General features: G+C 40.2%; 1 protein-coding gene across 4 annotated transcripts; it reads left to right on the plus strand.

The window, feature by feature from the left end:
• The first annotated feature begins 61 nt into the window (after positions 1 to 61).
• LOC146316475 (cytosolic 5'-nucleotidase 1B) lies at positions 62 to 6,312 on the plus strand. Of its 4 annotated transcripts, XM_084734228.1 has the most exons (8): positions 180 to 198; positions 287 to 343; positions 1,231 to 1,272; positions 1,663 to 1,776; positions 2,002 to 2,137; positions 2,302 to 2,424; positions 3,762 to 3,892; positions 4,685 to 6,312. In XM_084734228.1, exons 4-8 carry the CDS (start codon positions 1,750 to 1,752, stop codon positions 4,928 to 4,930), a joined length of 663 nt encoding a protein of 220 aa, XP_084590354.1. In that variant the 5' UTR covers positions 180 to 198; positions 287 to 343; positions 1,231 to 1,272; positions 1,663 to 1,749; the 3' UTR covers positions 4,931 to 6,312. The 4 variants fall into 4 exon arrangements, with proteins under 4 accessions (XP_084590352.1, XP_084590351.1, XP_084590353.1 ...); XM_084734226.1 differs by lacking the exon at positions 1,231 to 1,272 and having other exon boundaries at positions 62 to 198; XM_084734227.1 differs by having other exon boundaries at positions 64 to 343.
• Positions 6,313 to 11,229: the final 4,917 nt, after the last annotated feature.

The raw sequence follows: 11,229 nt of genomic DNA on the forward strand, positions 1-11,229 counted from the left end.
CTTGTCTACAGCGTTTTCACATTATAAATCACAATTTCTTTGTACAACATGCACAACAAAAACACAACGCGCGCAAATCCCGCGAGAGTTCCGCAAACTAGGTTTCCCATCAGGACACGACCCTCTTAAAGCGAACGTCGGGGTTCAGGGCAGGCGGAACCCAAACAGACAGTTCTCTGTTTCTGGAGGAACTTTGAAGTAAGTTAGTTTGACTGCCAGTTCAGTGGTAGTTACTGCGTTGTGACGGTGAATAGACTCACCTGTTAAGACTGTTAAAAACCTGCAGAGTTTCAGCTGCGAGGCGAACATGGTCTCCACGATCCAGAACACCGACGTGAAGCAGGTAAGACTCACCTGCGGCAATTTACAGTTGCACTGTCTCATTCCGAAAGACAGTGAGACAGGTGAGAAGATCACATGCTTGCAAAAACGTTGCCACCCAGCCCTGAATATTGCACTGGACTTTGTGCAATTGCTTTTTCCAGATTACAAATAATAATCAGATTTTTTAATGCCATCTTCCTTATTTCCAAAACAAAAAAGCAAAAACAAAAAAAACATCGCGTAAGTTTTATTATTCTAGATATCAAAGTCATGTGGCAAATTCGGCTCATAAATAAACCATGCAGCCCACTATTGCACCAGAGTTTGACTTCCGTCAGCCAACAAATGTCCTGTCCCTGAGAGAAAATCCAAAGTGGCAAATGTATTTTTCTAAAAGCTAAAATTACACAAAATATTACTAGATAGTGTATGTAATGTATGCCGAATTGACGAGTATGACCTAATAATTTAAAATACAACATAAGTCATGTATTAATAATGCCAAACTGTCAGTTGTTATCGACGAAATGCTAAAATTTCCTATTTTTTAATAGCCATTCGGACTGGAGACTGTCAAGCTACAATTAGGGCGGCGTCTGCAAAGATTGGGGAGAAGCTGGCTGCACAGAACAAGCAAAACTATTCTTTAAGACAATGAAAAAAATGTACATTAGCACGATGTTTTCTGACATTCAAAAATCTGTACGACAACGTAAGTTTAAATGTGTCTATAAGGTTAAAGGCCCGGTTTCGCGTAAGATTCTGGCATTTTTAATCATACCCTTAAATATTGTTCCATGTTGATTCTGTTTAGGTTTTCTGGTGATTTCATACAGTTTGTGTATTGTTTGCTTGTTTGTTCGGTGTGGCTTCTGTGTGTGTTGTACTGCTATGGACTCTCTCCAGACCAGATCTCCACATCCTGTCTGAAGTGCAGGGCTGGACAAGGTATCGATATTGTATCGATATCATAAATTGCAATATGGCATGTGTCTTTTCCTGGTTTCAATTAAAGGCTGCATCATAGTAAAGTGATGTTATTTTCTGAACCTAAAAGACTGCTCTAGCTGTTCTGTTATTTGTCTTTGTCCACTTACTCATTAGATCCACGCTACTGATGCTTATTTATCAAAAATCTCATTGTGTTGTTTGTGAAAGCACCAATAGTCATCCCTACAATAGGAAAAGGTATTTTATCAAAAGTGTCATGATGCTGTGAACACACCTTAAACATTTTTTTTAAGTTATTATTATTATTATTTATTTATATTTTATTTAGTCAACGTCCATATCACCCAAGCTGAGGATGAAGATTCATGATGTGTGTCTCCTCTGCAGAAAGATGCTGAGCATGCAGTGGTTGTTGCAGTAACATCTTGTGCAGTGTTTGAAGCTGGAGCCGATGGTGGCGATGATGTGTATGGAATGGGCGTGGCTTTCCCACTGCTACAGGTCAGAATATGACACCAAAAGATATCCACTATAAATTTTTAACTACTGTTATTTTTTGCATGTGCAAAGAAATTTGCATAAATTGTCTTTGACAATAAATATTTGAATTATGTGTGTACAGTTACAATTAAAAACTCCAGTACGGTATTGAGACATTTTTTATTGCGATATTGTGATATTCACTGTATTATTATATCCCTCTCATATGCATGCTTTATTCTTCAGGCGCTGCAGAAAGTGAATGAACGTCTGCTGTGGGAAAATCCTGCTGAGTCCCTGCTGTTTGATGTTGTCCTGATCACCACCGACAACCAGCAACAGCAGCAGAGCTCCCGCATTGTCAGCAGCACCAGACATTATGGTAATTTAATTCTAATTACTAGCTGCAGCACCAAACAGTATGGTAATCTAACTTTAACCTTCAGTAGACAGAATACAGGCAAGTGCTGATCAGTGTTGGAGTTTGTTGTCTTGTTGTTGACAGCATTGACTTCCTGTCATGATGTCATCGCCGCTCTGTTGCAGGTCTCGAAGTCAGCAGGTTCTGTTTTTCTAATGAGGAGGATTTCATTGAGAGTTTACTGACAAATAATGTGCAGCTGTTCCTGACTATGGACAGAAACGAGGCGTCACAGGCATCACAAAGAGGTCTGGAAGTTTCTTCTTCTCTGTCATTTATTACAGCTGATGTGTGATAGATATGAACCTCCAAAGGTTCAAGCAAAACAGGAAAAGAGATAAAACAGCCTATAAGTTTGAAATTCTGAGACTGAAATGACCCCTAAAACACACAAAAAAGGTTTCTAAATAACAGTCAAATATCTCTTAACAGGGAGACCAATTAAATTGCTATCTAGGCATAGTGTTCTGCAAAAATAAATACACACTGGCCTACAAAATCATGTTCTCTAGACTCCCAATGGGTGGTAGACTCAATTTCATCCCAGGCCACGGCAGCAATATGGTTTCCCTCAGAGGGACGGCTGTACATGTAAGACCTATATAAATGAAATATACAAAATAGTTGTATAAGTAATTAACTCAAAATAACAATAACTGTTGTTTTAGCCCTTTGGCTTATGCGCTTCTGCTGGAAAAGCCTATCTGATATTGAAGTGCTCTCTAGTGCAGGAGTGCTCAACCTGGGGGTCGGGACCCCCAGAGGAGCTGCGAGACAGATGGTTGTGGAGAATAAAATGAAATGACACAGTGTGACAAGCAGCAGGGAATTAGAGCCAGGAAGCATCCCCTTAATGACATGCAACATAAGAGACAAACACCCAAAAATACACAAACAGTTGGCCTCAAGAAATGTAATAGCTGCCTCACTAATTGTTATATTATATATGTTATATATATATTATAAACAGCACAAAAATTACAAATACCAACATAAACCAACGGTAGAATTTGCATTGTGTAACATACGTTGTAAAATAGCAAACTGAACAAAATAACCTATATGACTGATATAATGTGTCCTCTGACAGTCTCAGACAGGTAGGGGAAGGGTCACAAACCACAACCTGGAGCACATTAAATACAACACGAACAACACATTTTCTCAAAACAGTGCACAACAATGTGCAACAGGCTTTGAGATGAGTCTTTTCTCTTTGAGTGCGTGTGCCACAAGTGTCAACCAACACAGGAGCGATGTGTATGTAAATACAGCCTTATTAAGAGGCTCGTGTAGTGTGCTTGCATACACCACAGGGTGGCGTGAATCTGCAGTCAATCCATCAACTAGTTGTTGAGACATTTCAGTCAAAACCAAAGAAATATTCTGACCAAAACCTCCTATTCGTTTTGCTTTGCAGTGTCCCTGATACTCCATTGTACTAGTCATGATGTCAAAGACAATAGCATGATGACAAATTTATTAGCAACACTGGCAGTTTTTAATGTGTTTTAATAATGTATTGATCGCTGTCTAGATAATTGTCATGTTAGAATTTGAATGCTTCTTGTTGTCATTGGTCCAGGTGTTCTCTCAGTGCTGCTGGACCATCAGATAGCTTCCTATCCGTCAGAACAGCTCAGAGTGATGTTTTGTGGAGACGCCATCATCCAGCCCAACACTGACCCAATCCTGGTGAGCCAACAGGCTGCCCAGGTACTTACATAAACATCCTGCTGATATATCTTTATTTCTAAAAGGTAGATCTACTATGATTTGCCTGAGCTGTGTGTAAACGCATCAGTAGTTGATTGTGTTGATTGAGTCTCATTTCCAGGGTGAAAAATACCACCGTTTTGGGTTGTTAAAGCGTCCTGAGCACCGAAAAATTATGAGAAAATAAGGAAATACAGGCAGAGGGCAGGTTGTCAGCACATACAGACCTCACCACAGACTGACCACAAAGTGACCAACATTTTATAGGCAAACAACTATGAATCAATTAATGGAGAAAATAATCAACTGATTAATCGATTATGTTTGTTGCAGCCCTAGTGAGTCTAAACTTTTCTAAGGAAAACATTGCATATTATGCCTTTAATTTATGCAGTTTTCCAAACCTGACATAAACCCTTTTTCCTTCCTGCCCCCGTTCTTGTATCTAAGAAAAGCTGAGCCCCCCCGACCCCCCCCACACAGCCTTGCAGGGGTCGTACAGGTGCTGAAAATCCATGAAAACACTTGAATTTTAATGTCATCTTTTCAAATTTTGGATAACGTGCTTGAAAGTGCTTGAAATTGCTTGAAATTGTAATGACATTTCTTTCAAATAAGTTGCTCTCTGACTGAATTAGTTCACAGCCCGACCACAGACTTCTGTATAACTTGTATAACAAACCCAGGGTGGGAACCATTGCTTTATACACCAATGCATTAACACACCTGTGCATTCAAGAACACTCAAACATCTGAGATTTGTAAAGGATAATTCACATTTTTCCTCTGCAGAGTTTCTCGGCTCAGCTGGGTGAGATACGGCAGAGGTTCGGCTTCTTTGACAGCCCTCTCTGCTTCATCCTGGTGACATCACATGGTGGCAGGGACAGCTGTGGCGAGGCTTTACGGACATTGAGGTCCCGTGGAGTGAGCATGGACGAGGCGTACTGCCTGGCTGGGGCGCCACGGGGACCCATCCTCTCCCTGCTCCAACCTCACTTCCTGCTCAGTGACGACCTCAGCAGCCTGGAGGAGTGATGACATCATCGACAGGATGTGTTGTCACATGAACTCACAAAAAGCCTTCACTGTGTCTTTGAAGCAAGCTGCCACATCCTCAGACTGAATTCAAACCTGTTTGAACAAATCTGTTCAGCTTGATGAGCCTTAAAGCGATAGTTCATCCAAAAATGAAATTTCACTCAATATCTACTCACCCATGTGCCGATGTGAGGATGGGTGAAGATCTCCAGTTCACAAAACACTCCCAGAGCTTCAGTGGAAAACAGCGCTGCAGCCAAATCCAGTACAATCGAAGTGAATGGTGACCAGTTTTAAGATGTAAAAAAAATATCACAAAAAAACCCACAAAATGTCTCCATACTGCTCGTGTGGTGTAACCCAAGTGTCTGTAAGCCGTGACATTAATATTTGACCGAAAAAGATGCCATTTACACCATGTATTTAGCCTGAATGTCAACTGTGGCCTCTCAGACCTGATCCTCGTGCACACGCCTGAAGCGGGTATGCAGGCTCTGATATCATCACCAGTATTAGGGAGTAAAAAAAATTCCAATATCAATATATATCAGGTGATTTTCTATATATACAGAATGTAATATACAGAATATAGATACACATTTTTCGCAGTAATCCCTCAAATATGGTTATCAAACACTGGTGACAATGATATGAAATTAAGGCAGGATATTTTAAAGTTAAGCAATAAACATTATTGTCCAAAAGGGCAGGGCACTGAAACAGCAAACTTTCACTGATATTCTTTTTAAATTATATATATTCAACTTAAAGTAAGGGGTCAAATATATGTAAAATGCTGCCTATAAAACAAACAAAAAAATAAAAACAATCTGCATTATGTTCTGTAAAAAAAAAAGGTTTCATATTTGCATATCAGACAACATATATGTCGGTGTGATATATGCCAATATAGCTGTGGTAGGCGAAGTTGGGCTCTAATAATAAATCAGTCTGAATGTGTGTAACTCTATTACAGTCCAGTAGAGGGATTAATTAGCCTGTTTCCAGAATAGTTGAAATGCTTGTGCACTTGTGTGTAAGTTCTGTCTTTATCCACTGCAATTTTAGATGAGAAGAAAGAGAGATGGCTCACTCCTTTCCATTATCAGCTAAATAAAAAAAAACCAATCTGTTGAATGATGTGTTTAAGCTGCTAGATTTACAAGCCCAATGTGGCATTTTACTTGCCCAAGCAATCAGGTAATTCTGTTGTTGAGCCCTGCGCAGCACAACATCTGATCTTAATTTTCTGAAAAACTGTATGTCAGTGAGATTTGATTGAGCATGAAGAATAGAGATTTTGTACAACCCCAAATCCAAAAGAGTTGGTAAATTGTGTACAACATGGATAAAAACAGAATGCAATGATTTGCAAAACCTTTAATCTATGTTCAATTGAATACAATACTTGTATCTTGTGCACACAAGATCAAAAAGATCTCACTGAAGTGGCAGAACTTCTGTCTACAAAAAGAGAAATACAGTTGTTGTGTGTGTACGTGTGTGTGGTGTTCTTGTTGCTGTGATGTTTAAACAAGACCAGCAGGTGGCAGCAGAGAATTTCACACAAATACACAGACATACATGGAGGCAGTCAGTATAAAATAAAAGGATCTAGCGGTCCTCAAGGAGGTTCCAGTGATCTTTAGGGAGGTTCAAGGTCTTCGTGAGAGTATTCCAAGGATCTGCAACAAGGCTCCAGCAATGTTCAGGAAGGTTTCAGACGTCCTTAAGGCAGTTCATGGGGTCCTCGAGGGGACTGAAAAGAGTGTTTTAGAGGGTTAGAGGGTGAAGTCAGGACCCCTGGAACCTTCTCAAACCTCAAGCCTGCCATAGTTTCCTACACTGGTACTCCTGCTCCTTTTCCAAACTGCTGACTCCCATCCTCTGTCGGTAATACACTGCCTATGGATAAGTTTTTCATATAACCACATTTAAAAAAAACATAACTATCCCTTTAAAACCTCTAAAGGATTTTGTTGTTTTTGTTTTTTATTTTGTTGATATTTTATGCACAATTTCTGTACAACTGACCCTTCCTAGGTCAGCTTCTTTTGAAACCTTGGTCAACTTTCTCATTTCTTTGTTTCCTGTACTTAGATATATATAACATTTTCAGTGCATTTTAATAATTAAGTGATTATACAGTAACTGCAATCATTTTGGTGACTATAATCATGATATGAAATTTCTCTACCATTTAAATCCTGCAGATTCATGTGATCAGTTTGTGATGTAAAACAGACGAAGCCTGGGCTGATGTCATCAGAAGCCGGCATCTCACCTCGCTGCCACAAATTAAAACATGTTCAGTGAAATGAGACGGTCAGATGTGGTGGTCTGTTTGTGACAGTCTCATATCGTCTAAATGATCTGGAGCAGAAAACACTTTGTTTTTCATTATCCTGAATGTGGTTTCTGATGAACACTGCCATCAACATCTCCTGTTCAGCCCCACCTCCTGAACATAAACACATCTTTAATTAAAAAAAAAAAAAAGAACCTCCAGGAAGCTTCATTTGTGTTGCTGAAACAGCTATCTGCAGAAATGATTCGGTGAGTGTCATTGGAGGTCCTTTAGGAAGTTCCAACCATCCTAAAAGAGGTTGTAGTGGTCCTTGAGAACACTCAATTGGTATTAACAGTGGCGATATGGGTCCTTGACCAGGTCCCACAGTCCTTGAGGAAGTTTTGTGGCTCCGTAATGTGGTTCCATCTGTCCATTAGATCATTCTAGGTATCTCTGAGGCAAGGGCAGGTATTTCATGCCAATTTTTGTGGGGACATGCCCCAGTCTGTTGATACAAACACAGTGTGTCCCTATAAGCATAGTAAAAGCTATCAGTCTCTGATGCAGGGTACAAGGGGAGACGGAAAGCTGCTGTGCTGCTGCCAGAGGAGTGCTGACTAACATTACAGCATGGGAATAAATAATAAAATAATACATTTGTGTATATCACTTTCTCTCTAATGTTCTGAACAACTCACTAGACTTCTTGCTAGTTATTTAATTCATATATTTGATGACCTTCTTAAACCCTTTCCTCACATGATTACAGTGCTCCATATAAACCCCCCAGGCTGAGAGAGGGGAGGGTAACTATGTCACTGCTTTTTAATAATGGCAAAAGTTTCCATTTGAAAAACCCGCAAAAGAACGCAGATGGAGTTGCCCTCTAATATGACCTCAGTAGTCCTTGAGGTGGGTCCAGGGGTCTTCAGTATCCCAGTGTCCTTGAGAGGGATAATTTGTACTGTGAGTGGTTCCAATCTTATCTTGGATATGGTTCCAGTGTTCCTTAAAGAGATTCCACTGGTCCTTGTAAAAGGTTCTTTCCACCTAGCCAAATCTGAATGATTAAAAAATAGACCTGAAAACACCCACAAACATGGACACCCGTCTTTATTATACATGTTCAGACATGTTTCAGTCACCAGAGCCAGAGGACAGTGGTAGGATGGTATTTTTTCTTGTTTATAAGGCAAATGACTAAACTAAAAATGGAGGTGTGTCATATTTCTGAAAGGTCTCCATAGACAGACTGGAGGTGTGGTCGGTGCCACTCTGTCATCCTGGGAGGTTTGGATGACATAAATGCAGCTCATCCATCATGAGTGCAGACAACAAGGCCTCAAAATTAAAAACTCATGACTCACTCCATGGCCTTCAAACCAGAGTTAGATGAGAAGAGGGAGTCCAGACCCTCATCAGTGTTTGTTTTATCAAACTAGATTATAGAAGATTTAAGAATCACAATGCTGCAGAGGAGCAAACTGTATTAAACTATGAAGATTGTTTTTCTATCTCAGCAGGGACCTGGATTCATTATCAGTCAATAACACCATCAGCTCCATGTCCTCTGTTTTGTCCGTCCACAACTGTTGACTTTACTGTCCTACCAAATGTCCTGCTGTCACCATTTTGTCTTTGATGTGTGCCTGAAAATATCCCAATTTGCAAAATAATGTGGAAACCGAAGGAGAGCCTGACTACTCAGAGGTGGGGAATAACTAAGTAAGACAAATTATACAAGATGAAAAAGACAACAAAATGAAAAACAAAATAAAAGATGCAAAAAGACAAAAAAAGATTTTTTTGTTAAACAAGTATCTGTGCTTCTGCAGATGTTAAAAGTGAACAATGAGCTGGTTGCATGTAGATGTTGACCAAAAAAAAACATATATACAATGAGATTAAAAGCAATAATCCTCCCTCCTCTTTTCTTTTCTCTATTCCTTCTGCTCTCTGCCACAGGCAGGAAGGTCATGATAGAGGGAGGAGGAGGAGGATGTTGAAGCATCTGTTGGATCCTGAAGCAAACTGGAGTAGAAAAATTACAGTGATGCAACATGTGAAAACTGTTTTTTTTTAAGTATAAATAAAATTAATTTATCAATCAAATGGCAATCTAATTCTGAAATTTATGAACGTGTGAATAGATTCTGTGCCTCTGAACAGTCTGCATTGATATGGAGTTTTAGTTTATGGAATATCTAAGCACCAACGGTGATTTTTTTTTATTATTGCTTTTTTTTAATAAAAGCACTAGACTGAAAATAGTGTTACCTGGAAACAGGTGAGGTCATGTGACAGCATTATCTCATTTAATCTCAGCTCATTTTTCTTAAGAGGCAAACTGATGTTCAGATGCTGAATCTGACCGGCGGCGGTGATTTCTGACTGCCTGAGTGAAAACAGCAGCTGAGCTCTGATGCCCTGACAAACACTCTGGATCTGAATCATACAAAGTCGTTCATACCCGTTCATACCTCCGATTAACATAAAACACAGAGAGGAGGAGACCAGCAGCGTGTCTGCTTGATCAGTACAGTTTCCCAGAGGGACCCAGCGTGGCCTCCCTCGTTCTGAGACCTATTTTTAGCCTCCTGGTAGACAACTGGAGGAGACTTATAATATTTCAGTTTATAGTGAAGCATCTCCACCTCTTTGTGGAGCATTATGACTTTTACTCTTTGGTGCTTATGCTAGAAACACTGCAGTGACCACATCGTATCACCTAAGCCAGGGGCTCCCAAACTATCATCATGTCTCTTCTATTGCAAGATGTCTTTAAAAGCCCAAAGTTAACCGTTTTTTCAGCCTCTGTTCGGTGCTTTTGTTTCAAGTGAATTTCAGACTGTTTAAAACACTCATTTTAAAGGGTTTCAAAATGAAGAAAGCATTTGGGGCATTTATATCCATTCTTATGTGTGGCAGTAAATCATGCTTCATGTATGCTGCATTGTACTTGCAAGTTTCCTTTGCCAGGAGTTCTTCAGACTTTTTGTAGCTGAGCTTTTGTCAGCAGGGGTGTTGGGTCTGCTTGTCAGGTTGTTTCCTTTTCAAAAATGTGTCCATTTTTGTGAGTTAGTGCTAACTTTCAGGAGCAGAGCAACTTCATAGCTGCCAGCAGGCAGTCCAGGTCAGCACTGACAGTTTATGACATGATGACCGATGCTTTGACTGGCAGAAAATTAATGAAGACCACCCCGAACCTTTCAGCTACTACCTTAGCCATTAATCAACACCAAAGCAACCATGCCAACTGTGTATCAACACCATAACAACCACTCAGCAACCACCCAAGTAATACAATATCCCAACTTCATAGCAACTGCTCAACAACCACACCAGCCACGTCTCAACACCATAGCAACCATTCAGCAATTACATCAGCCATGTATCAACACCATAGCAACTACTTGGCAACCACGTCAGCCATGCATCAACACCATGGCAACCACTCAGCAACCACCCCAGCCTCGTGTCAACAGCCACAGCAACCAACCTGTTAATACTGTAGAGTTCACTTGTAACATCCTTGTAACCACTAGTAATACCTTAGCAACCATTTAGCAGCTGCTATGGCAGTACCTTGTAACCTTTAGGTTCCCAGCCACTACATATCAGCCACCTACAAAACCCAGCAACCAATTAGTAGTTTGTTGTTTGTTGGTATTGTAGCTGTGATGAACATTGCAGCCTCTAGGGGGCGCTAACAGCACTTTACACTGGTACTCTGGTTGTATGTTGTATGTTTACAGTGTTCTTATAAAAAAAGTGTGCAGTGTTAAAATATGAGAAATATGAGAGTGTTACTGAACAAAATAGGTTATAATTTTAATCAGGTTTTGATCTGCCGCCACTGATGTGAGTCTGTGATCTTGATTTAGATAAATCCAAATGTTGAGACTAAACAGCAGCAGAGGATTCCTGCAGTTAGCTATCAGAGGAGGGGATTCCTCCTCTCTGCCTTCTGGCCCTGCAGATCTCTGCTCCTTCCATCACTCCACAC

This window comes from Lutjanus erythropterus, chromosome 13, assembly GCF_056507025.1.
Source record: "Lutjanus erythropterus isolate fLutEry1 chromosome 13, fLutEry1.hap2, whole genome shotgun sequence".
In the NCBI taxonomy this organism is placed as follows: Eukaryota; Metazoa; Chordata; class Actinopteri; order Lutjaniformes; family Lutjanidae; genus Lutjanus; species Lutjanus erythropterus.